This window comes from Camarhynchus parvulus, chromosome 1 (genome assembly GCF_901933205.1).
Source record: "Camarhynchus parvulus chromosome 1, STF_HiC, whole genome shotgun sequence".
NCBI classification, from domain to species: Eukaryota; Metazoa; Chordata; class Aves; order Passeriformes; family Thraupidae; genus Camarhynchus; species Camarhynchus parvulus.
In genome coordinates, this window is record NC_044571.1 from 59,773 (window position 1) to 87,761 (window position 27,989).

Below are 27,989 nucleotides of genomic sequence, written 5' to 3' on the forward strand. Positions count from 1 at the left end.
TAGGATCCTGAATCTGCTGCTTCATGGCCACTGCAGTCACAGCTACTGCCAGCTGCCACATCCCCAGTTAGCAGTCCCTTCTAGTAACAGCAGATCCAGCTGTGTGCCACCCCTGCTTGGCAGGGACTCCAGAATTCTTTGTGAGACCAGGGGTCTGTGATCCTAGCTTCCTCAGGTGCTGCTGCTTCCTTGGCAGCTTCAGGTCAGGAATCTCCTGGCAGGGCATTGCTGTCCTTGTGCTTAAAGCCTTTGTGGCTGTGCGGGCTCTGTTCAGAAGTCAGAGGTGAGAGGGCCGTGGGGCTGCTGTTCAGGCTCAGAGCCCTAGCTCCTGCTCCCACACATTCTAGGGAGCAGCAGGACTGGCACAGCCCCAGTGGAGAGTTTCCTGGGCAGTTCCACAGGCAGCTTGACCCCGTTTCCCTCTATTTTTCAGGCAAACATCAAGAGTCTCATGAGTGAGCTGCAGTAAAACCAGCTGTGGATCCAAGACTTGGGGCGGATGCTAAATACAGAGCCTGGGGCTGCCCTGCATTAGCTTCTAGCAAAGTTCCTGGAAAAATGTCCATGCTTGGTTTAAAAATTTCCAGAAGTGGTGAACTCACCGCAGGCCTTAATGAGCCCTTTGGGTGGCTAATTGCCCTCACAGCTAAAAATGTGTCCCTGTCTCAAGCTGTGTGTGCTCTGAGTCTGCAGCAGTGCATGCAGCTGGAATGAGGTGGTTGCCATACCTGGTGGCTGGTGGTCCCGTGGTGTCTCAGGAGTCCCCAGGAGGCAACACCCAGCTGCAGCGGGGATCCTGCTGTCCCTGGGTCTCGTGTCAGGCCCTGCTGAGCGTGGGCTGCCCACGGGCAGTCAGCCAGCCCCATCCCATGGGATGCACACATGGGATATCAGCAGTCTGCAGGCAGGGAGCTGGGACTGGGGTGCACCAGCCCCAGCCTCCCCACCTCTGCATGCAGTGGCAGAGCACAGAGCAAAGTGTCCAGTGGCCCCAAACTCAGCCAACACCATTACCTGGTCCAGCAGGTTTGCTGTTCCTGTGGCTTCTCTCTAGGCACCAGTTTAGCATCTCCCATCCAAGGAAGACAAGAACCAGGTGCAGGGCTGCAGTTGTGGTGGCACCAGTGATGTGACCTCTCTTAGACACTGTGTAGGCTTGTACTGGGCAGAGTTTTGTGTTGGACCAGCGGTTCACAGATGGTCCCCACACAGGATGGGGCAGTGAAGCAGTAGATACATTGGATACCTTGTCCTGGCTGCACAGCCAGGGCTGGTTCTGATACCAGACTGCTGGCTGCACCAGTTATCATGCTGGAACATGGCTCTGGGAAGCCACCAGGGAGATGGTGCTGCACGACACAGTAGTGAGAGCTCATCTATTGCTTGCCTGTTCCTGAAACCTGGCCCAGGTCTTGTGGCAGGAAGCTGGGTATTCCCCCTTTGGGTATTCCTAAGGGTGGCACCCATCAGAAGATGGTTATGCTGGAGCAGGGAGACTCTTCTGGAAGCATCAGAGCCCCTGGGCTAAGGAGTCTGCAGCTGCTATCTCACTCTGCAGCAGAGAGTGTGCCTGTACAGTGATTAAAGCAGCTGATGTGCGTTTTGCATAACCTTCAGAGTGAGAAGTAGTTCATTCTGAAGGAAAGAAAAGTCTTCGTTTACCATATAGTACCTATTCCACTCACTATGGCAGCAGGTATGGATTTCCATCTGCAGTGGTGGAGAAGGCTGGCAGCTGACCCAAGGAATGGCAGAGGCACACAGGGTGTGGGTACAGGGCTGTACCCCAGGCACACAGGGTATGGATACAGGGCTGTACCCCAGGCAGGGCACAGGCACACAGGGTGTGGGTACAGGGCTGTACCCCAGTAATGACAAGCAGCATGGAGCCACTGTACTGGTAACCTGCACATGAGCTCCAGTGATATCACCAGGGTCAGATGTGCTCTCTGCTGAGCAGCTCCCCAGGAAGATGGGCTGAGTCAGTAGGCACGGAGATGGTGTGCTCTAGGTGGGTCCAGTTTCCCAAAGTGCCTCCTGACCCAGTTCTGTCACAGCACCTGTGTTTCCAAGTGCTCTGCAGCTGGAGTGGGGCGGGGGGATCCTGTTCCATGGTGCTTCTTCTGGCAGCTGCTGCAGGGTTGGGGAGCAGATCCTCTGCACAGGAACTTAGTGCTCACTGGAGATGTGGTCTCAGTTTCTCCCTGCAGGCAGCCCCTCAGCCCACAGGCAGCAGGGCTGCTGGGGGTGTCGCAGGTGCTGCCTTCTGCTCCTGCTCAGGACAGGGTGGTCCCACCCCTGCCCATGACTGTTCCCTGCAGGCCCTGTGTCCCTGCCGTGCTTGCTGCCTCCCCGGTGAGCGGCTCGCAGCCCCCAGCCGGGCCCTCGGCTTGGCGCGGCGTTGCTGCGCTCCTCCATGAGCGAGGCCCCATGGCTGCTGCTGCGGGGAGGAGCTGTGGCTGACGAGGCCTGAACTCCGCTTCACCCGGGCCTGGCCCAGCTGCCTTCCCCAGCTCTGTCCCCCAGCTTTGCTCTCCATGGAGCTCCCAGCTGGTGGAGGAGCTGTGGGCAGGGATGTGGAGTCAGGAGTTGGTTTCTGCTGACCTGAGCTCTGTGTGAGCCTGAAGGAGGAGCTGGGGAGGGCAGGCAGGGAGCAGCATTCCTCCTCCTGCCACGTCTGTCATAGTGGGTGCACTTCTTGTGCTACAGGCAGCGTGAGACTGGGCTGTCACAGGGCAGTGCCACCCTCCATCCTCATGCCCTATGTCTGGGACTTCTAGACACAGAGCCCTGAGAGCAGGACAGAGCCAGGGCCATGGTAACAGGGGAATGACTTTCTTCCTGTCCCATCCTGAGTGTCTTTGTAGAAAAAAAGGAATAGGGGTGCAGGGGCTGCTGCTGCTGCAGTGCTTCATGTCCTGCAGAAAAGCAGTGGCTGGTCTGGGACAAGAGCCACAGTTGCTGTCACACTGTGTGTGATGGCCAGCTCTGAGGGTGGCATGGTGGCAGTGGCCATGGAGCAGAAGGTGGCACTGGGTGGTGAGGCTGGGCTGGCTCTGGCTGGTTCTGTTCTGTTCAGGTGGTGCTTTCCCTCGCACAGGTGACAGCCACAGACGCAGACAGCGGTGCGTTTGGCTCCCTTTCCTACTCCATCGGCTCTGGCATCGGCAGCATCATCCCCACGCAGTTCAGCATTGACAAGCACTCGGGGCAGCTGTGCACGGTGCAGCCCCTGGACCGTGATGAGGGCACAGCTGCCTACGACTTCACCATCACTGCAGTGGACGGGGTGAGTGCTGGCGAGGCTGCACACGCAGTGCTGCTGAGCCAGCCCTGTGCAGGGGTGGGTGCTGCTGTCCTCGGGCTGTCCCTGACCCGGTGCCTCCGCAGGGCGGCCTGAACTCCATGGTGTACGTGAAGGTGTTCCTGGAGGACACGAACGACAACCGGCCGGTGTTCTACCCGCTGGAGTACGCTGCCAGCATCAGCACGCAGAGCATGCCGGGCACGGCCGTGCTGCGCGTCACTGCCCACGACAAGGACGAGGGCCTCAATGGCAGGGTGACATACCGCATCGTCCGGGGAAACTCGCCCCCGCTCTTCTCCCTCAACAAGGACACAGGTGAGCTCTCGGGCAGCCAGAGCAGGCGGTTGGAGCACTGTCATGTGGGAGGTATCCTGAAAACCAGCCTGAGTGTCCCTGCTTGGCCACCTCAGCTGTGCAGTCTGTCTCCAGAGTATGTCTGTTCCTCTCCTTGCCACATCCTTCCCTGCTAAACTTCCTTAGCCTCTGGTAATCCCTTCCCAGACTCAGTCCCTGGCTTTTTGTTTCTGCTCCCTGTTCTGTTCTTCATTTGTCCTGTCTTCCTTCTTCTCCTCATTCCCCATCTCCGACTCACTGTGCCCTTCCTCTTGTGTGCTGATCACACAGCTGTATGATCAGCCCTATGATCAGGCTGTATCCTGCTTCCTTTCTTGTCCCTGCCAGTCCCCTCTTCTCCAGCTCAGTTAACGCTCCTCTATAACTCTGTCACTCACCACTGTTCTCATTGGCTGCATCTGCTCGAAGTTGGAGCAGTTTCTGCTGGGGAAGTGGGTGCCTGGATATATGATGCTAGGGACTCCCAGCAGGACAGAAAGGTGCATTGGGCAATCTGCACACTGGTTCTCAATTCCCAGCAGGTGACTGGGAAGGTGACAAGCCCTACCAGCCCTCCTAATGCAGGGCCACCTCCTTTGTAAGGCCTGTAAACTATAGTCCTTCACTTCTATATCCACTCCCAGATCCTGTCTGCCAGCCCAGGCCTGCTTGCTGTGTTATGACACTCACTCTGTGCCCCAGATTGGAAGCCCTCTCCCTGCCTTTCCCTCTCCCAAGACCTGCCTTCTGGCTCGTGTCCCACGGCCTGTACCACTGCTAAACTCAGAGCTGGGTGTAAGACAAAGTGCAGAGGATTTGGGGAGGCTTTCCTGGGAGAGCTCCACTCATTCACTCCAGCTCCTCCATGGTGGGCTCCCACTGTCATGCACATTGTTTCCTACCCCTTCTGGTCTGCCTTTTCCGTCTTATGGTTTGGCCTGTCCCCTGGTGCCAGGGGTGCAGCACAATGCCCCATCAATGACTTTCTTCCTCAGGTGTCATTTCTCTGTCATGGTCTCTGAGTGGCAAAGCCAACACCCTGGTGCAGCTGGTGATCTCTGCTCAGGATGGGGGGGGCCTGCAGGCACAGCCGAATGCTCGGGTAAACATCAGCATCGTGGAGGGCACAGTCTCACCCCCTGTCTTTGAGCAAGCTCAGTACTTCTTCAGCGTGCCCGAGGACGTGCCACAGGGTGCCACTGTGGGGGCTGTCCAGGCCCAGAACCCACCAGGTATGGCCTTGTCTCTTTTGCATGTGCCACTTTCCCTGTCCCCACACCGTCCTTGAGGTCCAGTATCCACCACACTTCCTCATGGAGTGGCCCTGCTCTGAGAGCTCCACACACTGACACCTGAGCGTGCACCCAGCTCAGCAGCTGTGCTCACACTAGTGTGTAAGCACACCTGGGATCTGTGCACTTGGGCACCCCTTGGAGCACAGCTGCCTGACCCCGGGGCTGAGGCAGTGAGCTGGATGGCACGTCATTCCTTCTGTCCCCGTCCTCTTGCCCACAGGTCATGCTGATGACATCTTCTATTCCATCTCCTCGGGGGACCCTCATGGCTATTTCTCCATCGACTCGGCCTCAGGGCAGCTGCGCACCAGCCTGCCTCTGGATCACGAGTCCCAGGCAGTTCTCGTCCTGGATGTCCAGGCCCGGAGCGGTTCCCCCCCTGCCTACAGCAACACGCGGGTGAAGATCTCCGTGTCAGATGTGAACGACAACGCGCCGGCATTCCCAGCTCCCTCTGACTCCATCCTGCTGCCAGAGGCCACAGAGACCGGCACTACAGTCTACACCCTGCAGGCTGAGGACCGTGACAGTGGCGCCAATGGCCAGGTGGCCTTTGAGCTGCTCTCAGGGGGTGAGGGCACCTTTGTCGTGGAGCATGCCTCGGGGGCCGTGCGGCTCCTCGGGGCCCTGCAGTACGAGGCCATCTCAGCCTACAGCCTGGCCATCGTGGCCCGGGACAGCGGCGTTCCCCAGCTCAGCTCCACCTTCACGCTGCTGGTGCACGTGCAGGCCGAGGATGACAACGGGCCCATCTTTGACACTCTCACCTACCGCGTGGAGGTGCAGGAGGGCGTTCCCGTCTCCACCCGTTTCCTGCAGGTGAGGGCCCTGGCACACGATGTGGAGCCCACGGCCCTCACCTACCACCTGCGTGCGGATGGGGACGCTGCCAGCTTCGGCATCGTGCCCGAGAGCGGCTGGCTGTACGTCAAGAGCGCCCTGGACCGGGAGACGCGGGACCTGTACGTGCTGACGGTGCTGGCCTCGGTGGGAGGCACCGGGGCCGCGGCGGATGCGCGGAAAACCGGCACCAGCACCGTGCGTGTCAGTGTCACCGACGAGAACGACAACAGCCCACGGCTGAGCGAGGAGCGGTACTTCTTCACCGTGTCTGAGAACCAGGCTCCTGGCAGTGCCGTGGGAAGGGTGATGGCGAGCGACCGCGACGCCGGGCAGAACAGCCGGCTCACCTACCGCCTGCTCCAGCACGACCCCAACTTTCTGATCCACACACAGACAGGTGAGAGGCTCCCGGCTTCCCAGGCGGGGCTGTCTGGTGAGAAAGCCCAGGTCAGGGCAGCGGTGATGGCAGCCAGGCCAGTGCAGCAGCAGAATATTCACCTTACTGCCCCCACAGTGCTGGGCTCCAGCAGCACACCTGAATAACACAGCTGAACACAGGCTCTGCTCTAATGCAGCTTGTGGGCTGAGCTGGGTCCCTGCTCATCAGTGTTCTCACTTCTTGTGCCTGCCCCATTCCTGGAAGCATTCAAGGCCGTGTTGGATAGGGCTTGGAGCAACCTGGGATAGTGGAAGGTGTCCCTGCTCATGGCAACAGGGTGGAACAAGATGGGCTTGAAGGTCCCTTCCAACCCAAACCCTTCTGGGATTCTCCCTCACAGGAGAGGTCAGCACCAAGCACAGCTTGGATCGGGAGCAGCAGTCCAACTTCCAGCTCCTGGTGATTGTGCAGGATGGGGGAGCACCGCCTCGCAGTGCCACCGGAACCATCTACGTCACTGTGCTGGATGAGAATGACAACGCTCCTGCTTTCCTCCATGTGGGCAGCGGTCAGGAGCTAACTGTGCAGGTAAGGCTGCAGGCTGCAGCACCCGTGGGGCCTGGTGGCCTCTTGGCTGTGGGGACAGGGGCTACTGCTGGGGAAAAGGGGGTGGGCAGGGGGACCCAGAAGAGCTTCAGGGTAGGAGATGAGCAGACACAAGTTGGATCCATGCAGCAGCCAGGACAGTTTGATAAATCTCAGATGTGGCAGGAGGGGCATGCCCTTGGGCAGGGCAGAAATCCTGGTGCAGAGCAGGCAGGGGCTCTGGAGGGCTCTGGCACAATCAGGACTGGCCAGCGGGCAGAAGCTCTTGGCTCACATGTGCCTGTAGGGAGGGACTGCAAAAGGAGCCCTGAACCTGACACAGGTTCAGAGAAGAGCCAGGGTGAACAGTGGTGAGCAGGGAGATGCACAAGGCTATCACCCTCCAGGCCTGGGGATTTTGGGTACAGACACTTATCTTTCTGGGAGGTCAAGAAAACGTTGTCCAGCTGGGCTTGGCACGCACAAGAGTTTTCTGTGAATCTGCTGTGCCTGCCAGCCAGGCTTTCCCTGCACACTCTGGTGGCACCAGTCATGGGCACTGCATGTGCTGCAGACCCAGCTGCATGGGTACTGCTCAGGAGAACTGGGAGGGGACCTGCCCCAGCGAGGGCTCGTGGGGCCAGCTGAGGGGCACTGGCAGCAGCAGAGCAGGAGGGCAGCCAGGGCCCTGGCACAGAGCAGGGGCAGCCCACAGCTGGGCAGCCAGGCCCTCTCTGCACGTCCATAGCTGCATGTCAGGCTGTGTGCTCAAAGCCCCTGGCTCTGGGTGGCTCAAAAACACCACAATGGTGACAGCCACCCTCTGTCACACATCCTGCCCGAGCTGGGCACCCCTGACGGGTCGGAGCAGACAGGACTGTGTTGGTAGCCACCTGGGGGACACAAGATCTGGGGACACTGCTCCTCCAGCCAGGCCTTCCCCGTTCATTGCTGCTTCCCTTGCCATCCTAGGGTGCAGCCATTCCTTGCCCAGCCATCTTCTTGCATGCCCTGCTCTGCTGGCAAAGCTGCTGGCAGGGCTTGGCTGGGGTGAGCACGTCTCCCAGAGCCTAGAGGAGGCGAAGGGGGCACAGTAGGTCTGCCCTGTCTCTGAGCAAGGCTCTAGGAGCAGAGCAGGCCAGGGACTAGCCAGCCACAGCATGGCTGAGGGAGCACTGGGTGGGCTCTGTGATATGGCATTGCTCCACCTGGCATCTGTTGGGAGCCCCTGTAGGGACACGTGTGACACACCACACGGCAGGATCTGCAGCTGAGCCCAGTGTCTGGAGGCACAAAGTGCTGAAAGGGCCCTGCCAGAGCTTGGGAGGGCTCTGCTCCTACAAACGGACCATGAAAGCAGATGCCTCCTGCAGGGGACAGGACAGGCTGAGATGGGTTCAGAGTTCTGAGGACAGGTAAATGCTGCAGCAGCTCTGAGAAAACACCTGTTTGGGCACTTTGGTTTGCAGGTGCTGGAAGCAGAGGTCGAGAAGGGTGGAGTACCATAACAGCCCACTCTTAGCCATGTTTTGGAGGTAGAAGAGGCTTGGAGGAGAAGTGAAACTGGATGATAACACAAAGCTCCATGATTTCTTGCAGACGTGCTCAGGGCATGTTCATGTCAGGGTTCTTCAGGCAGAGCAGAGGAGGGTTCTGTGTCCACCTTCAAGCACCAGCTGTGGCGTGCTGAGGTGAAGCACTGGTGATGTGCTGGCAGTACAGAGGGAGCTTGCAAAGGGTCTGCAGTGGTGGATCCTCCAGGGCATGATTGCTAGCAGAGGGGAGAGGGAGCACAGGGAAGGAAGAGAGTGCCTGTTTTCACAGAGGGCGCGCCCCTGGTGCTGGTGTTTTGCTGTATCCCCTCAAAGATGTGATGGTTGATGTCACTGGTCTGTTCACAGCATTCAGGGTGAGGGCTCCCTGTGAAGAGCTGTAGAAGGATTATGTTGGGTCAGGGAAGAGGATGGGACATGAATTCACTGCTGCTAAGCAAATTGCTGGAAAGCAACACAGATGGCACCTAGGGGTGGGCTCTGAACTGGCTGCTTCAGTTTGGGGAGAAGCCTGGAGCTTTGTGAATGTGCCACACCAGGCTCAGGGCAGGCAAAAAAGCAAATCAAATGTTGAGTTTAATTAGACAAGAAACAGAGAATGAAAGAAAATATCATCGCCCACAGCTCAGATTCTGCCCACACTCTGTCTGGTTCCATTCTCTAAGTGAGCAGAAGTGATAGAAACTGTTTAGAGAAGGATGTTAATGGGATCTCTGGTAGATAGTGGTTCCAAGCAGGAATAAAACATTCTTTGGCATGGACAAAGCTGCAGGAATATCACAAAGGTGTGCACAGAGTCATGGGGAAATGAGAAGTTGCTTTTTTCATGACAGAAGGCTGGGCAGCTCCATAAGAACCGACTAGGCAGCAGGTTTAAAATAAACACAGGCAGCATTTCTTCATGCAGAATGTAATTAAATTGTGAAATCATTGTGCAGAGTTGCATGGGTTCAAAACTAGATGAATTCATGGAAAGAAAAAAGATCCATCAAAGGCTGATGAGCACAAATACGATCTGTGGCTCAGGAAGTGTCTGAGCCACAGCGGGCTGGGAGCCGGGGAAGCTCACAGGAGGATTGTTCCATACGTACCATGTTCCTCACATTTCTGTGCATCCACTGCCAGCCCTGCCGGAGCTGTGCTGGTGGCCAGAAGGGCTCTGTAAGGCTCTGCAAGCCTGGGACCAGGCTGGGGTTTGCAGCAACCTTTGGGGAGCGTGGGCAGAGCCAGATATGCCCACATGGCCTCTGTCTTACCAGTGTGCATGGGCAAGCCCACTGCCATTGCTGCTTGCTCCTGTCTGTGTGACCAAGCTGGCATTTGTACGTGTGGCTGCTGCTCTGTAACTCCTCTGACATGTCTGAGGAGGATGCTTTGCTCAAAGGGCTTCTCTCAAAGGGCTCTGACTCCTCATGGAAGGGAGAGGAGGAGCAGGAGCCTCTCAAGTCTGGCTTGAGGGCAGTGGGGCAGATGTTGCCCCGGCCTGTGGCAGGGAGAGGTTGGAAGGGGCCTCTGAAGGGTGGCCCCACGTCGAGGTGTCCATGCAGACCTTCCTTTCATCAAGGGCCAGGCTATATTTAGGTCTGTGCCTCCATCACTGCTGTGAAAGGCTGTTCCAGATTCCTTGATCTGGTACTAGAAAACATCTCTTCATTTCCAGCCTAAACTAATTTCTGACCATTTTATACTCATTTGTTCTTGTGCCAATATTGTGTTTTTGCTTAAAAAGCTGTCCTCTCTCCCTGGAATTTCCCTCCCTCTCCCAGTGTTTACAGAGCACAGTCCCAGCACTGCCTAGCCTGGCTGAACGAGTCCAGCTCCTCTGGTCTCCCCTCCCAGGGCTTCAGCACAGTGCCAGCAGCTTGGGCAATAGCTCTGGCCCTCACCCTCTGCCCAGAAACCTGCACCCTCTTCTCCAGAGTCGTGCTTGGATTCCACTTGTCCCTTTCCTAAATGCATGAAGTGGCACAGATGACCCTGCACAGCTGGGTCTGGGAGGGTGGTCTCTGCCACAGGATGTGCTGATGGGATGGGAATGTGAGGTCTGTCCCCTGAGGTGGGAATTTGGCCTCTGCTGGGGTGGAAGGAACAGCAGAGCCTGTGCCAAGTGGGAATCCTGTTCCACCAAAGAGTGTGTGCTGGAGGGGGCAGGTCTGCAGCAGGAGGAGATGTTTGCTGAAGAGGATCCCAAAACCTGACAGGTGCTGGGGGACAGTGATGGGGGGTGCATCCAGTTCCACAGCTATCCAGAAAAGGTGTGCAGTGCTGTAATGTGTGATCTCGGTGGCAAAGGAGGCAGCTCCCCTCAGGACACGAGATTACCTGAGCACGTGTGATTGATGTCTCAATGGTCTTGTGCTGCATTGGCATAAATTGGGGGTCTGAAGTATCTACAGACAGGCTACCCAGGAACAAAGGAGAGAAGGGAAAAGCCCCAAGTTGAGGTACCTGAGCCCCAGAAGATCTGCCAGCTGCACTTCCAGAGGTGGGAAACCTCCCTGGCTGACTGTGGGAGCTGAGAAGATCCCTGGCTGTGGGCAGCGGGGCTGGCACTGGGCTGCCAGGACTCACCACTGGCATTTCCAGCTGAAGGTGTCTGTTGGGGCAGGGAGGAGCAGGACTGTTGTGGAGCCCTGCAGTCGCCTGCCTGCAGAGGCTCTGGGTGTAGCAGGGTGAAGCAGTGCCCTCCTCCATGTGCCCCCACCCTGCCGAGTGGGTTGTTAAATGGGACACAAGGGGAGGAGGGCTGTTCAGGCAGAACCTCCCCTGGCCAATTGCCGTGGGCTCCTCCGTGTTCCGAGCCTCAGGCACAGCTTGTGGGTGCTGCGGGGAGTCTGTGTTGTGGGGAAGGTGTAGGGCTGGTGCAGGATGGTGCAGAGCTCATTGGGTCATGCCAATGCTTGGGGTCTATGGGGCGATCTGAGCAGTTCCCTGTGCCACTCAACTGCTCCCTGGGCCATGCTGTAGGTGCTGGAAGAGAAGCCATCGGGACTCCTGGTCGCCTCCCTGCAGGCCAAGGACCCTGACGAGGGGGAGAATGGGACCATCATCTACTCCTTGATAGGTACGGGCTGCAGAGCAGCAAACCCGCGCTGCCTCCCCAGCAGCAGCAAACCTGTGCTGCCCTGCCCGGCAGCAGCAAACCCGCGCTCCCTGCCCTGCAGCAGCAAACCCCTGCCTGGCAGCAGCAAACCCGCACTGCCCTGCCCTGCAGCAGCAAACCCGCACTGCCCTGCCTGGCAGCAGCAAACCCGCACTGCCCTGCCCTGCAGCAGCAAACCCGCACTGCCCTGCCCGGCAGCAGCAAACCCCCTGCCCTGCAGCAGCAAACCCGCACTGCCCTGCCCTGCAGCAGCAAACCCGCACTGCCCTGCCCGGCAGCAGCAAACCCGCACTGCCCTGCAGCAGCAGCAAACCCGCACTGCCCTGCAGCAGCAGCAAACCCGCACTGCCCTGCAGCAGCAAACCCGCACTGCCCTGCCCTGCAGCAGCAAACCCGCACTGCCCTGCCCTGCAGCAGCAAACCCGCACTGCCCTGCCCGGCAGCAGCAAACCCGCACTGCCCTGCCCTGCAGCAGCAAACCCGCACTGCCCTGCCCTGCAGCAGCAAACCCGCACTGCCCTGCCCGGCAGCAGCAAACCCGCACTGCCCTGCCCTGCAGCAGCAAACCCGCACTGCCCTGCCCGGCAGCAGCAAACCCGCACTGCCCTGCCCGGCAGCAGCAAACCCGCACTGCCCTGCCCGGCAGCAGCAAACCCGCACTGCCCTGCCCTGCAGCAGCAAACCCGCACTGCCCTGCCCGGCAGCAGCAAACCCGCGCCCTGCCCCGGCAGCAGCAAACCCGCACTGCCCTGCCCGGCAGCAGCAAACCCGCACTGCCCTGCCCTGCAGCAGCAAACCCGCACTGCCCTGCCCTGCAGCAGCAAACCCGCACTGCCCTGCCCTGCAGCAGCAAACCCGCACTGCCCTGCCCTGCAGCAGCAAACCCGCACTGCCCTGCCCGGCAGCAGCAAACCCGCACTGCCCTGCCCGGCAGCCATCCCCCGGGCGATGGTGCCTGCTGCTGGGATCCCCCAGCAGGCTCCCTCCTTGGCACCCTCCCCATGCCTCCCTGTGCCACACTGCCCTCTCTCCGCAGGGGCCTGGGCAGAGCGGTTCAGCCTGCACGTGGCCACAGGCGAGCTGCGCACGGCCGCAGTGCTGCGGCGGGCGGAACGGGCCGAGTACCTCTTCACGGTGACAGCCAGCGACCGTGGCACGGCACCTCGCAGCACATCAGCCATCGTCCGTGTGCAGGTACAGCCCCTCCCCTCCCTGCACGCCTTGTCCCGGTGCCACGTGCACAACACCTGCCTCTTGGAGCACGCCATCCACACCTGGCAGCCTTTCTACTCACCCTCATCCCCTACCACCCTCATCCCTGGGCACCCTCTGCTCCTGCTCAGCTGCTGATCCAGCCCTAAAATCCACAGGGAAAACCTGGACAGGAAGGGATGACCCTGCACCTGTTCTCATGTCCAAAGAACTGCCAATTGCAGTTCTGCCTTCTCCAGGCTTTAGACAGCTGACCCTGTCCTAGATACCCTGGTCAGAGGTTCCCTGCACAGAGACTTCCACTCTTCCCAGTGTCTGCTGAAACCGGTGTTCTGACCTGCAGGGTGTTTATTCTGATCTGCAGGGTGCCCCTCATGTCTGTGTCACTTTGGTACTCCCTGCCTGGTGCTGCCCACACAGCTACACCCTTTCTTTACTGTTAGTAATGAGCTTCCTTTTACAGCAGAGGCTCTGGTTCCCCCCACCAAGGCACTCCCACTGAACATTGCTTCACATCTTCTCCTTCGGGTCCTTGCAATTGCCAAGGCCATTTGACTGTCCTTGCTGTGCCACCTCCACCAGCCCTGCCCATTGCTCCCTTGAGCCAGCTGGTCTCTCAGTCCTTTGTCACACAGCATCCCCACTCTGTGCGTGTCCCTCACTAGTGTGGGAGCTCTAGAGCTGAGTTCTAGCCCAGGTGGGTCTGATATACCACACTCCTTTGAGGAGTGGAGCCTGGTGTTGGCCTGCCAAAACTGCCCTCAGCCACCAGCAACATGTTTTATACCATTTCCTTTTTACACTATGTCTGTAACTGTTCTTGTCATCAGAGCTGTTCTGCAGCCTCCAGAGCACTGAGGCTAGGCTGGCCATCCCCACCATGCTGGTTTGCATCCCTGTAATAGATATTTGCTTGACAGTCACTGGGTTTGGTCCCCTCTGGGCTGACAGGTTTGTTGTTACTCCTGTTTTCCTCAGCTCCTTGACAAGAATGTGCTTCTTCAGTTGGTTTTCCCTTCAGGTCATATTGTGGTGGCCTTTACAGCATCCTTTCTCCATCTGCAAGTGCCCCTCATGCCCAAATTAACTTCAATATCTTTAATAAAACCAGTGATAGTGTTTAATTGTCTTGGGGTCATACTGGGTTCTCTTTCTGTGCCTCCCATCAGGATGAGCACGACCTCTCTTCTCATTCACTCTTGCTTATGTTTGCAGAATTGTTTCTGCTGCTGTCCGTTGGCTTTGCAGGATCGGACCCAGCCGCAGAGCCCGAGAGTGGCTGAGGGAAGGCACCTGTGAAGGTCACCTTCTCCAGCCCCCGGCTCACCTGGGGCTGTCTGGGTGACTTCTGGCTGTCTCCAAGGCTGGAGACTCCACCACCTGTGGGCAGCTAGCACCAGGGCTCAGGCACTGTCACAGTGCAAAGTGTATTCAGAGGAGCAGAGGGACCCTCCTATGTTGCAGCATGTGCCCTGGCACACAGCCCCCTGTGCGTGCCCCTCACTCCTTCTCTCCTCACAGGTGTTGCCATCCTCCCGTGTGCTGCCACGGCCTGATGCCACCGTGTTGACCCTGCATCCCCTCGAGGGGGTCAAGCCGGGGTCTGTGATTGGTTCAGTGGCCCCCCTGGACGCCCCTGCCCGAGGACAGCTGACCTACACGGTGGTAGGAGGTGGTGGGGATGGCACCTTTGTGGTTGACAGTGTGACAGGGGAGATTTACGCTGCCCGTGAGCTGGACTATGAGGCTGGGGCACGGCACGTGCTCCAGGTGAGTGCAGAGGACACGCAGCACGGCTATCCCTCCAGCAGGTTGGTGCTGGTCCACATCCACGTGCAGGACTGCAATGACCAGGCCCCCACCTTCCCCGAAGACCCCATTACCATTGTGGTGCCTGAGAATGCCCAGGCTGGCTCCTCCATCTTCACCTTCCAGGCGCTGGACGGGGATGGGGTGGGCCCCAACAGCCAGGTGCGCTATGCTCTGCTGCACCTGGAGCCCCCCGGAGCCCCCTTCCAGCTCGACGGCCGCTCGGGGCAGCTCACCCTGCGCCAGGGCCTCGACCGCGAGGCCGCCGCCTCCTTCCTGCTGGTGGTGGAGGCCACAGACCAGGCGCGCAACATCAGCCAGCGCCGCTCGGCTGCTGTCACCGCCCGTGTGTTCGTCACCGACGAGAACGACAACGCGCCCGTCTTCCTCTCGCCGGCCAGCGTCAGCGTCATGGAGGACCAGCCCACGGGCTTTGTGGCGCTGCACGTGGTGGCCCAGGACAGCGACCTGGGAGAGAACGGGCGCGTGAGCTACTCCCTGCGAGCAGGCAACGCTGATGGCCGCTTCCACCTGAACCCCAGCACTGGTGAGGGCTGGAGGGTGGGGAGTGGTGACAGGGATCCTGGGAACCGGAGGCTGGGGAGGGTGCAGGGGTACACGAGGACATTGCACAGTGTGTGGGAACACGGAGGGTGGAGAGATGGTAGCAGGGATCCTGGGAACCGGAGGCTGAGGAAGGTGCAGGGGTACACGAGAACGTTGCACAGTGTGTGGGAACATGGAGGGTGTGAGCTGGGGAGCCCCAGGAGAGAGATTGGGGGTGCAGGGAGTCCCAAGCACAGCATCTGGTTGGCACAGTGCTGCTGTCTCCTGAAAGCCATCTGTCCTGCAGCCCAGTGCCTGCAGCCCACAGTAGTCCTGAGGCATAGGGCCCAGTGCCCCTGGTGCCAGCTTGCCCCTCTCCTGTGCCCACAGGTGCCCTCTCCATCGTGCGGGCCCTGAACCGGGAGGAGGTGGCGCAGCACAACCTGACGGTGGTGGCCACGGACCACGGCTTCCCACGCCTCTCGGCCACACAGCTGCTGTCCGTGCTGGTGCTGGACATCAATGACGAGGCTCCTGTCTTTGAGAAACCTGAGTACCAGGCCCACATCATGGAGAACCTGCCAGCCGGCAGCCCGGTGCTGCAGGTGCTGGCCACGGACCGCGATCTGGGTGAGGACGCAGGCCAGGGTGAGCTGCCTGCTTTGGTCAGGGCCTGTCTGGAAATGCAGCCCCAGGCCTGGGCATACCCTGCTCCCTTCTGCCAGTCTGGAGAGCCTGGCTGACCAGAGGGAAGGACCAGCACCTGGCCTGGAGCTGGGAGGTGAATCCTGGGAGAGGCTGGGAATGGAACCTGTGGTTCCCTCTGGTCCCCTGGCCCGTGGCCTTTGTTCTGTGGGTTCTCCTTGGCCTCCCAGCAGCTGGGTTGGGCTGGGACCCCCCCCCCACAACTCTGCCACCAGGGAGCAAGCCCACCCTCTCACACAGCCTGTGGGCCCTGGGTGAGGTGCAGGACTGGGAGCCAAACGAGGCGCTGGGGCTGCTGCTGGGCCGCCTTCAGAGCACCCTTGTGCCCACAGGTGCCAATGGGCAGGTATCCTATGGGGGTCTCTCTGGGGGGCCGTTCTCCATCCACCCACAGACTGGGCTCATTGTCACCACGCGTCCCCTGGACCGGGAGGAGCAGGAGCAGCACGTGCTGACAGGTAAAGCAAGGGGACGCAGCGGGCAGGGGGTCGGGGCCGTACACAGGGACTCTGCTGGTGGCGTGGGGAGAGATGCAGAGGGCAGGCCATGGGGAGGGAGGGAGGGAGGAGGGGCTGTGGGGCACAGCGGGGCTGTGGGGTGGTTTGGGGCTGCAGGAATGCCAATGCTCACGTGCCTGGCTGCCCCTGTGGGTGTCTGGGTGTTGGCACACAGGCTCTATGGCTGTAGCTCCCAGTCAGCCTCTGGTGCTCTCGCTGTCCTGCAGTCTATGCGCGGGACGCCGGCCTGCCGCCCAGCCTCACCAAGGCCACGGTGTGGGTCACCGTGGGGGATGAGAATGACCATGCACCCCTCCTGGAGAGGGAGTCTTGCTCCGTGGAGGTTCCTGAGAACCAGAGTCGTGTGGCACTCTACACCCTGCGGGCCACTGATCCCGATGGTGGGGAGAACGGACGCCTGGAATACCGGGTGGCAGGTGAGATGCTCTGGGAGCGTGAGACTGGGCAAGGACTTCTCCCTGGGCTTGCCTGGATCTGAGGACATCAGCTGCAGCAGTCCCATTCCACATCAGCTCTCTCCTGCTGCAAACTGCACGGCATTTCTGTCATCTCTCAGCTCTCTGCCCCCAGTGAAGAGCACCCTAAGATCTGGACAGGCTGCACGGCTCATTCCCCAGGCTTGTGTCTAGTTCCCCAGACTTAGACCAGTTCCACACCTCTCCTGGCTGGTCTGACCTGTTAATTCACAGATTGCCAAGTCAGATTTTTACTGTATCCTGTCACAGGCTGCCTGGCAACTCCCCATGGCAGCAGCACTAGCCTGTGAGTGGTTAGAGTCATTTCTTCATATGGAGCTAGCCCAAGGAGTTTGCTCCCACTGGGGCTCACTCTACCCACCTGGCCAGATCTCATGGTGGTGGGCTTCATGCTCTCTGGGGCCTTTCTCATTCCACTTATAGGCATGCTGCATTGTTAGTCCTCCCTTTCTCTTTTAGGTGGAGACCCTGGGCAGGATTTCAGCCTAGACCCCATCTCTGGTGTCCTCTCCACTGCACGTGCCCTCGACCGAGAGCAAATTGCTTCCTACAGCCTCACTGTAGTGGTGCAGGACCACGGCTCCCCGCCACGCAGTGCCACCATGTCGGTGACTGTGCAGGTGTTGGACCTCAATGACAATGCCCCCAGTTTTGCTCAGGCCAGCTACACGGTGGAGGTGCCAGAGGACTTGCCAGTCGGTGCCCTGGTGCTGCAGCTGGTGGCTGAAGACCCAGATGAGGGCACCAATGGGCAGGTCTCCTACTACCTGGGCAACGAGTCGCTGGGCATGTTCCAGGTGGAGCCGCAGAGCGGGCGGCTCCGCAGTGCGCAGGCCCTGGACCGGGAGCGCCAGCCCAGCTACAGCTTCCTGGCCAGGGCGGTGGACTCGGCGCCGTGGGAGCCCCGCAGCACGGCCGTGCGCGTCACCGTCGTGGTGCGGGATGTCAACGACCACGTGCCGGCCTTCCTGCACAGCCCGCTCACCGTCAACCTGTCCCGCCACACGCCCCTCAAGCAGGTGGTGGCCACCATGAGGGCCGAGGACAGGGACGCGGGTGCCAACGCCTCCATCCTGTACCGCTTTTCCACCCCCAACCCCGCCTTCGCCATCAACTCCTACACAGGGGACATCCAGCTGCTGCAGTCCCTGGGCTCCCTCAGCCAGCGCCAGCGGACGCTCTTCGTGCTGGCCATGGACCTGGGGCAGCCAGCGCTCTCCTCCACGGGGGTGGTGGTGATCCACGTGCAGGAGGAGCCCTACCGCGGGCTGCGCTTCCCTCGCAGCACCAGAGATGTGGCCCTGGCCGAAAATGCCGCCCCAGGTACCCACAGGCAGCGACCAGGAAGGGCTGGGATGGAATGGGATAGGGCACGAGGGGAGGTGGGAGCAGCGCCGTGGGGAATTCCAACCAGAGAGCACTGTGGGGTCTGGGCAAGTCCTGTTGTGCTTTGGGCAGACCCAAGGAGCTGCAGGGTTGGAGTGGTGCCCAGGCTGGTCAGGGTGGTGTCCCTGTAGGCTGGCCTGAGTGTGCTCAGATCACTGTAGGCAGCCACAGGTGTCCAGGTGCTCCCAGAAGGTCCCCAGGGTCACAGTGAGACCCCTGAGGAGCCGTGGATAGGCACCATGACACCAGGCTCCCAGCCCAACATTAACCTTAGCTCTTCAGTCCCCTGTCCCAGTGTCCTCAGGCAGAGCAGTGCTCCTGTGGTACAGCACATGCTGCCCTGTGTCACCCTGACCCTTTGCCACGTGCTCCCAGGCTCTGTCTCTTTATCCCCTTTTGCTCTCCCAGGCACTGAGGTGGCGAGTGTCCAGGCCATGCACACGGGGGGCTCCTCAGGGCACATCACCTACAGCATCATCAGTGGCAACGAGAGGAACACCTTCCTGATCCAGCCCAGCTCAGGTACAGCTCCAGCAACACCTAGGGAGCTCTGCTCATGCCTGCTCAGATGCTTGGGGCCTCCAGGGCACAGGAGCATTGTCCACACTCTGTACCAGTGGGGTGAGAGGTGTTAGTACTGGAATGTGGACACTGCCCTGTCACTGGCCAGAGGCTGTTAGCACTCCTCCCAGTGCAATTGTGGTCCCCTATAATGAGACCTTTTCCCAAAACCTCTGAGAGCAGGGTTAGATGGGATTTTGGGAAGACATTCTTCCCTGTGAGGATGGATGGATGGATGGATGGATGGATGGATGGATGGATGGATGGATGGATGGATGGATGGATGGATGGATGGATGATGGATGGATGATGGATGGATGGATGGATGGATGGATGGATGGATGGATGGATGGATAATGGATGGATGATGGATGGATGGATGGATGGATGGATGGATGGATGGATGGATGGATGGATGGATGGATGGATGGATGGATGATGGATGGATGATGGATGGATGGATGATGGATGGATGATGGTACATCACTCCCCCTTCCCTCTGTTCCCCTCCAGGTGCCATCTCAGTGCAGGACTCCAGTAGCCTGGACTTCGAGGCCAGCCCCCGACTGCGCCTGGTGATCCAGGCAGAGACTGCAGCTTCCTTTGGCTTTATGGCCATCAACCTCAACCTCCAGGATGTGAACGACAACCTGCCCCGCTTCCAGCTGCAGAACTATGTGGCATTCATCTGGGAGTCACAGGGCTATGACTCACCTGTCATCCAGGTATGGCGGGGCACAAACAGGGACACCTGAGGCCCAGCCTGGCTGGAGTTATGGGGTGGGGGCTGCATGGGCCTGGGGTTGGCACCAGCACACAAATCCTGCCTCAGGGGCTCCACAGCTGGATCTCATGTGGCTTTGCAGGTGCTGGCAGATGACCTGGACCAGGGAGTGAATGGGCAGGTGACTTATGCCATCAACCAGTCCCTGCCAATGCCGGGCTTGTACCACATTGACCCTCAGACTGGCACCATTACCACTGCTGCCATCCTGGACAGGGAGATCTGGTCCCAGACCCGGTGAGTGCAGCCAAGCTAGGGGATGTCAGGACAGGCACAGAGCTGTGGAGCACAGCCCCAGGGCATGGGGAACACTGTTCTTGGTGCCCCCAAGGCTGTCCCAGCCTGGCTGTGAAATGGCTCTATCCAGCAGCACAGCTGAGGGTCAGTAGGAGTGAAGGACACAGGAGCCAGATGGCCAAGATGAGCCCACACACAGCTCAGTCAGGTCTCTACAGAGCTGAGGAGATTCATCCATTCCCCTTCCTGCCTCCTTAATCCGCACTGCATCTGCTCAATTTCTTCCACTTCCAAGCACAGGACCCTTGTGTCCTGCCACATGGCTCCAGACCCCTGCACTAGCCCCCCCAGATGTCCCCTTGCATCCAGACAGGTCCTCTGGGCCCCTTACCATATGTGCACGCTCTGGACATATCCATCCACATGTATGTGAAATGCTGGCAAACACCCCACTGTGAATCTGAGGCTTCTCCTGCCCTTTCCCACACACCTTGCTCAGATGAGGACCCCCAGTTCATGTTCTCCCCCTCCACAGGTGCCCCCATGGCTGGGGGTTCCTCTGCCTTCTTCCCTGTGGGGGGGAGTCTGGGGTATTCCTCCATCCACACACCCCTCACCATTCCAGAGAGGGTCCAGGTGTTCCCCAGCAGCCAGAGAGCCCCAGACACCTGCCTGCATCCTGTAAGGTGCTCTGCCTGCACCCACACACTTTCCAGACTTCAACACATGCCTTAGGTGTGCAAAAACCTGCTGCCGTGCCCCACCGTGCTCTCCATGTGCCACACCCACTGCCCCACATGTGCTCTCCAAATCATGGAACCACTGAGGTTGGAAAAGACATCTGAGATTGCTGAGTCCAGCCTGTGACTGGTCACTGCCTTCTCAGCTAGACTAGAGCACTGAGTGCTGCATGCCGTCTTTTCCTAAACACCTCCAGAGGATACCCTGCGCAGATCCATCACCCCGGAGTCTGAGCTGCTGCGCATTTCCCTCCACACACACACGCTCCAGCCTCATGCACACCTGCAGGTCATGTCCCAGGTGCCATGCAGGTGTGCAGTGCACATCCCAGTACACGGGTGAGGTGCTCCCTCACATGTGTGGACACACATCTGACCCTCATGCCTGCCCACAGCCTGGTGGTGACAGCGATGGACCGAGGAACACCCCCGCTGATGGGCTCAGCCACGCTGACCGTGGTGGTGATGGACATCAATGACAATAGCCCCACCATCCCGGTGCCCTGGGAGATCCGTGTCCCTGAGAGTGAGTGCCGGAGCACTGAGGGCCAGAGCTGGGGTACCATGGGCACCAGGGGGTGGGGAGGAGCCCCAGGGAGGCCAGGCCAGTCCCTGTCAGGAGCTGGGTCACACTGACCCACTGAAGCCCCCCGAGTGCTCCAGCATGACCCTTATGCTGCTGCTGTGTCCTGAGGGAGCAACCTGAATTACCAACTCAGCCCTGGCCCCTGCCCCGTGTCTGGGACTCTGGCTGCAGACACTGCCCTGCCTGCTCACCGTCCTCAGCCAGTATGCCCTGTGCCCATGCCATACCTCCACCTGTCCTGCCAAGCCCCCGAGACCTTCGTCTTCCCCCCGGCATCCCGCTCTCCCATGGCCTCTTCCCCTCTTCCTGGTGCTCAGGCTCTGGATTGAACCGGTTTCTCACCAGGTGAGCCAGGTATGCTGGGCAGGGCTGGGTCTGCTCACTCACGTGTCTGCTCCCCACAGACACACTGCTGGGCACCCAGATAGCCCAGCTGACTGGGAACGACGTGGACTCGGGCCCGGCACTGTCCTACACGCTGCTGCTGGAGGGGGACGTGGCAGACACCTTCGGGGTGCTGCGCTACGGGGGCCACGTGTCCCTGACGGGGCCGCTGGACCACGAGCAGCGCAGCCGCTACACCCTGACCCTGCGCGCCTCACACGCCATGCGCCACGAGACCGAGGCCAACCTCACCGTCCTCGTGGAGGATGTGAACGACAATGTGCCCACCTTCACCCAGGTTTTCTATCAGGTACATGCACCAGGTGTGCCAGCCATCCCACACAAGCCCTCTGCAGCTCCTGCCTGACCCCCCTGCCCTTACAAAGCAGAGGATGGGTCTGAGCCCCTTCTGGCCCCACTTTCTGACCCACATCTACATCCTGGAATCCCTCATGCTGTCACTGTGGCATAGAAGGAGCTCAAACCGGGTGAGTGACCCTGGGACCAGCCCCTGCAAGGGGCACAGCTGGATGCAGAAGGCCCAGCAGAAATGGATGAGCACAGTGGGGAGGCCAGAGGGGGTGGGAAATGAGTCCCAGCCCAGACAAGTGTTTGTGGAGAGACCTGGGTGGGTCCCTGTTGAAGGCTGGCTTGGGCAGTGTGTGCTGCAGCACTGCAGCCCAGGCAAGGGGCTGGGGAGCCCCAGGAATGTTTGAGGGGTCTAGGACCACAAACCCCTTGTGTGTGGTTTCCCTGGCCAGTGAGGGGCTGGGCACCCTTGGCTTTGGCTGCCAGGCCAGCCCCAGACCCCCGTCCCAGGCATGCTGGGGGCTCTGCGCGGGGGGAACCAGATGCTGACTGGGGTTCCCTCCTCTTCCAGGTGCTGCTGCCAGAGCACACACCTGCTGGCAGTGTCATCCTCACTGTGAGTGCAACAGACCCCGACTCAGGGAGCAACGGGGACATCACCTTCCATCTGGCTGTGCCCAGCCCTGATGTTGCCATCGACCCCAGCAATGGTGAGTGGGCTTGGTGCTCTGTGTGCCTCTCTCATGGGTCAATCTAAGGTTGCCTGTGGAGGGGAGTGCCCCCATCTTGCCTGTGTTCAAACCCTCAGGAGTCACTTTCTGGTGTGGCTGGTGAAGCAGACACAGCAGGGTGACCATCAAATGCTCCTCCAGCTGATACCCTTCCCAGCTCCCACTGGTTCCCATGCTGACCCTGGCCTTGTGCTCCACAGGGACCCTCTTCACCACCCGGCAGGTGGAGTTCAACGCCAGCCAGCCCACCCTGGACCTGGTGGTGGAGGCCCGCGACCACGGCTCTCCCAGCCTCTCATCCTGGGCCACAGTGCAGCTCCAGGTTTTGGATGTGAACGACCACAGCCCCCGCTTCCAGGAGCCGTGCTACAACGCCAGCGTTCCTGAGGACCTGCGCCCAGGCACCACCGTGCTGATGCTGGAGGCGGGCGACGCCGACCTCTCCCGGGAGAACGCCGGCTTTGATTACACCATCGTCAGCGGCAACGGTGGCAACGCCTTCCAGGTGGAGAGCCGGGTGGCGCGGGCCGGGGGACAGCTCCGCACGCAGGGAGCCCTGGTGCTGGTGGAGCCCCTGGACTTCGAGGCCATCCCGGTGTACAACTTGACGGTGGCTGCCTCGGACCGGGGCGTGCCACAGCGCAGCGCCACCGTGCCCGTGCTGATCACGGTGCAGGACGTCAATGACAACGCGCCCGTGTTCAGCCGGGCCGAGTACCGCGCGGCGGTGAGCGAGGCTGCGCTGCCCGGCACCGAGCTGCTGCGCGTGGCCGCCCACGACGCCGACTCGGGGCCGCGCGGCCGCGTGCACTACACCATCAGCTCGGGGGACCAGCACGGGCTGTTCCAGCTGCACGAGAGCACGGGCGCCCTGAGCCTGGCGCGGCCGCTGGATCGGGAGGCCCAGGCGCTGCACACGCTGGTGGTGCGGGCCACAGACACGCCGGGCGGGCACTTTGCGCTGGTCCCCGTGGCCATTGAGGTGAAGGACATCAACGACAATAAGCCGTACTTCCCAGTGGAGGTGCTGAGCGCCAGCATCCGGGAGAACTTGCCCCCTGGCACACTGGTGACCACGCTGCGCGCCGTGGATGCCGACAGCGGCGCCTTTGGGGAGCTGCGGTACGTGGTGCTGGAGCAGGCGCTGGGGGACCCCAGCACGGGGGACGGCCGGGATGCCTTTGCTGTCAATGGGAGCTCTGGGGAGCTGCGCTCCCGCCTCACCTTTGACTACGAGCGAGCCAAAGCCTTCCAGCTCCTGGTTCGGGCCACCGACGCTGGCAATGCCTCGGCCACTGTGACCGTGCGGGTGCTGGTGACGGGGGAAGACGAGTATGATCCCATCTTCCTGAGCCCCTCCTTCAACTTTGAGGTGCCTGAGGGCGCGCGCAAAGGGCAAAGCATCGGGCGGGTGCTGGCCACGGATGAGGATGAGGGGGTTGACGGTGTTGTGCTGTACACCCTGGCAAAGCCCTCACCATACTTTGCCATCAACCAGACCACGGGCTCCATCTACCTGCGTGTGGACAGCCAGCCCCAAGCCGGGGCTGGGCGTGCCAAGAGGGAGCCACGGGAGATGAGCCTGGAGGTGCAGGCACGCAGCCCACTGCCTGCTTCCCGTGTGGCCTCTGCGCAGGTCACCATCGACGTCACACACACCTCCTTTGGCCTGGCACCTGACCTCAACCTCCTGCTGGTGGCCGTGGCCGCCTCGCTGGGCGTTGTGGTGGTGCTGGCCGCCGTGGCCATCGTGCTGGCCCTGGTGCGCTCCCGGCAGCGCCGGCGCCACAAGAAGGCAGAGGCAGAGGGGACACTGGCCCGTGCACAGAGCGGGTCCTTGCAGAAGCTGGGCCGTGAGGAGCCAGCGCTGCCTGGGGCTGAGCACATCTACCACCAGGCGCTGCCAGGCTATGGGACCGAGCCGGCAGGGCCCTACACGCGGGGCGGCTCCCTGGACCCCTCGCATTCCAGCGGCCGTGGCTCTGCTGAAGCCGCTGAGGATGACGAGATACGGATGATCAACGAGTACCCACGCGTGGCCAGCATCACAGCCTCCATGCAGGAGCACATTGCTGCCCGCGGCCCTGACTCTGGCATCCAGCAGGATGCTGACCAGCTCTCCGACATCTCCTGTGAGCCGGCTGCGTTGGAGAGTGCCCAGTGGTTCAAGAGCAAGAAGGGCTCTGGGCTGCTGCTGCCGGGGCCGCCCCTGCAGCTGTACCGCGAGGACGGGGGGGGCAGCGCCTTCCTGGGCGTCCGCTGCGGCCTCAGCGTCTCCTCACAGCCCCAGGACTACGCCTTCCCCGAGGACGGCAAGCCCTCCGTGGAGGGCTCGCTCACCGCCATCGTGGCCAGCGATGAGGAGCTCCGCGGCAGCTACAACTGGGATTACCTGCTGAACTGGTGTCCCCAGTTCCAGCCGCTGGCCAGCGTCTTCACGGAGATCGCCCGCCTCAAGGATGAGAGCTCCCTGCGCAAGCCCTTCCCAGCCAAGCCCAAGGCAGAGCCCAAGCCCCGCATCGACCCCCCGCCCCTCATCACCTCAGTGGCCCATCCGGGTGCCAAGTCTGTGCCCCCCAAGCCACCGCCAGGCAGGACCTTCCCGCACCCGTCCTCCCTGCGCCGCTCGCCCATTAGCCACGAGGGCTCCATCTCGTCCTCCGCCATGTCGCCCAGCTTCTCCCCGTCGCTGTCCCCGCTGGCCGCCCGCTCCCCGGTGGTCTCGCCCTTCGGCATCTCACAGGGGCCGTCCACCTCCACCATCAGTGCTGAGCACTCACTGGAGCCCCCTGAGGAGGCCGAGCTCAGGATTTAGAGCTGGGCCCTGGACTCCTCTGCCCCAGCCCGCAGCCGTGGGGCCGGAGCGGGGCCCAGCCCAGGGCTGCTAAAATGGGCGCTCATCCTGCTCCCAGCGCTGTGCCTGGCCTGGGCCCTGGGACTGTGGATGCCCTTGGGGGCCGTGGCCCCTGTCCCTCCCCACAGCTTGGCAGAGCCTGCGCTGGCTGGTGCCCTATGGACTGCTGACCCCAGTGCTGGCACCCCGGGGTGATGGTCCGTGTGCTGCTTGGCCCGGGGAGATGGTCCATGTGGCTCAGATTGGTGCTGGGCACGATGGTGCTTCACAGTACTTGGTGCTCTGGGAGCGACGGGGAGCTGAGGGGGCTGGAGGCCCAGACCCTGCCCTGCCCAGCGCCAGGCAGCAGCCTGGGTGCAGGAGGACCCTGAGCCTTCCCTTGCGACCCTCGGGGCTCCCAGGGCAGGGGGCGATGCCCCGTGGCTGGGGGTGATGTCCCCATGGGTGGGGGGTGATGCTCAGGGCAGGGTGCAATGCCCTGGGGCACGGATGCTGCCTGTGGGAATGAACCTGGCCAGGAGGGGACACTCACCGGGCTGGCTGCAGCAGGAGGCAGCAGTGCCCACACCTTGCTGCCTGTCTGTGGCTGGGCAGGGACAGGAGAGCCTTTGAGGTCTCTCCAGCCCTTTGGCTACCCACTGCAGGTGACACATCCAGGGAATCTCCTGCCCAGAACTTCAGGATGGTTCCTGTGGTCTGGGAGGGAGGCGCCTGCCATGCTCAGCATGGGAATTCCATTCCTGGGAGCAAGTGCCTCTCTGGGCAAGGGTCGCAGGCAGGGACAGTGCCGAGGCACAGGCAGCACAGTGGGGCTGGCAGAGCTGTGTGCAGCTGACAGGGACAGCCCAGCCTCAGCAGCAGTGGGGATGACTGCTGTGACCCTCGGGCCCGACAGGCAGCCTGCAGCTGCAGGAGCACAGGTGGGAGGTGTGCCCCAAAAAGCCACATCACCCAGCGTGTTCTCTGACAGCACAGGTAGGAGGTAACCCCAAAAAGCCACATCTCCCAGCGTGTTCTCTGACAGCACGGTGGGGACACTGGGCATCTGGCCTTCCCTGGGGCCCTGTTGCATGACTGCCTCCCAGGACAGTCTGGGCCAGCTGCAGAGCATGGTCAGGGTGCCAGAACCCCCTGCTGCTGGCCCCAGCCTCTGTGTGAGGCTGCTCTGCACCCCCGTCATGCATGCTGTGAGCCCGGGCACGGGGCCGGTCCCCATCTCTTCCCAGCACCGTGCACGGCCACTCACACAGGCAGTGTCACACTCACAGCACGCCCACCCCACCCGGCTCTCCCTGAGCCTGCTGCTCACCGGGAGCTGCTCCCACATCACAGCCCTGGGAGTGCAGCCCTGGGCTCTGTGATCCCTGCGCGGCCATGGGTGTCCCACGGCCCTGGGCTCTGTGATCCCCGCGCAGCTATGGGGCCAGAGCCAGGGTGGAGCAGCATGGGTGCCCCACAGAGCCCTGAATGCCCAGTCTGCTCACAGGTGTGTCTGGGGGTCGGGGGGACACCCCATGCCTGAGCAGAGCCGGGGGAAGCTCCTTCCCATCACACATTCCCCAGACCCAGCACACGTGCAGCAGGGCTGCAGCCCCAGCCGCAAAGGTGTTGTCACAGCAGACAAATGCATCACTTCTGCCCGTCCCCCCTTTCCCAGGAAGGACCATCTGTGGCTGCAGCTCCGTGTGTCACAGTCAGCCTCTCATCCCTGCTGTGCCATGGGGTCCTGGCACACGCTGCTGGTCCCAGGTGCTGTCCTGGGCACAGGGCAGTGACAGGGGACAGGCATCTGCAACAGTGGGCACCAAGGGGGCCCCACCAAGGGCCATGCCCACTCTGCTGGGGACCCACAGGGGCCTGAGGTGCCCTGGGAGGGGTAGACAGTTCTGCCTTGGCACAGGGACAGCCGCAGAGGCTCTTGGGATGGGCACCCCATCCCCTCTGTGCCATGCTTACAAGCACTGTGGGGACACGTTGTTCTCCCCAGGCCCTGTAGGGACACTCTGGGGGTGTCCTGTGTCCCCCAGGAGTGTGGGGGCACTCTAGGGCTACCCGGTGCCCCCCAGTCCCATGCTGGGTGCCCCATGCCCTTGGGCTGCCCACACAGCCCAGCTGCACTGCACATCTGGGATGGGGACACAGATGGGTCACCCTGCACGCCACAGGAAGGGCCAGACACACGCACCCTGCTTTGGGCTGGGGTCACTGAGCCCCCAGTTATTTATTTTTACACATTGTACTACAATTCCTGTTTTTACTCGTTTGTACCTTTTGTATTTGTCTCGTGGAGCTGCATGTGCCAGCGCTGCCCACGGCCGCGCAGGGGCCGCTCGGTGCAGCCTGAACCCAAGTGCCAACGTCTCAAAAATGCCTTAATAAACCACACATTTGTACAGACACAGCCCCGTCCCTGCTGTCGTGGGCTCCTGCCAGGCTGGCACCACGATCCATGGGGCTGACAGTGGGGGGATAGTGGTCCTGGCCCACGCAGGGCTCACGTGGGGCTGGCCAGGCTCTGGTCCCACATCCATGGCTGTGTCCTGCCGAGTCCTTTTCCTGAGAGGCCAGAGGAGCTGCAGCAGGACCATGGCCCCGGGGCTGTCCAGCAGCCAGGCTGGGTGTGTTTCCATGCAGGCACACGTGGAAGGCATGGCTCCACACGTGCACACAGCTGGTCCCACATGGCACAGGCATCCCTGTCCCATCCCGTACCCAGGCTCTGATGGGAGCTGTGGGCAGGGCTGTGCAGGCCC

At 61.1% G+C, this 27,989-nt stretch overlaps 1 protein-coding gene across 2 annotated transcripts in view; it reads left to right on the top strand.

The window, feature by feature from the left end:
• Nucleotides 1–27,986, top strand: part of DCHS1 (dachsous cadherin-related 1) — a 44,262-nt gene extending 16,276 nt beyond the window's left edge. For both annotated transcript variants that reach the window (XM_030944249.1, XM_030944257.1), the window contains exons 3-21: nucleotides 3,101–3,289; nucleotides 3,391–3,622; nucleotides 4,636–4,872; nucleotides 5,156–6,175; nucleotides 6,558–6,745; nucleotides 11,263–11,359; nucleotides 12,435–12,592; nucleotides 14,132–14,966; nucleotides 15,356–15,595; nucleotides 16,003–16,128; nucleotides 16,395–16,604; nucleotides 17,124–17,987; nucleotides 18,459–18,572; nucleotides 19,125–19,336; nucleotides 19,478–19,632; nucleotides 20,768–20,898; nucleotides 21,363–21,652; nucleotides 22,223–22,361; nucleotides 22,583–27,986. In XM_030944249.1, coding sequence (XP_030800109.1) covers nucleotides 3,101–3,289; nucleotides 3,391–3,622; nucleotides 4,636–4,872; nucleotides 5,156–6,175; nucleotides 6,558–6,745; nucleotides 11,263–11,359; nucleotides 12,435–12,592; nucleotides 14,132–14,966; nucleotides 15,356–15,595; nucleotides 16,003–16,128; nucleotides 16,395–16,604; nucleotides 17,124–17,987; nucleotides 18,459–18,572; nucleotides 19,125–19,336; nucleotides 19,478–19,632; nucleotides 20,768–20,898; nucleotides 21,363–21,652; nucleotides 22,223–22,361; nucleotides 22,583–25,197 — 8,052 coding nt within the window. In that variant the 3' untranslated portion in view covers nucleotides 25,198–27,986. The remainder of the gene's footprint in view (nucleotides 1–3,100; nucleotides 3,290–3,390; nucleotides 3,623–4,635; nucleotides 4,873–5,155; nucleotides 6,176–6,557; nucleotides 6,746–11,262; nucleotides 11,360–12,434; nucleotides 12,593–14,131; nucleotides 14,967–15,355; nucleotides 15,596–16,002; nucleotides 16,129–16,394; nucleotides 16,605–17,123; nucleotides 17,988–18,458; nucleotides 18,573–19,124; nucleotides 19,337–19,477; nucleotides 19,633–20,767; nucleotides 20,899–21,362; nucleotides 21,653–22,222; nucleotides 22,362–22,582) is intronic.
• Nucleotides 27,987–27,989: the final 3 nt, after the last annotated feature.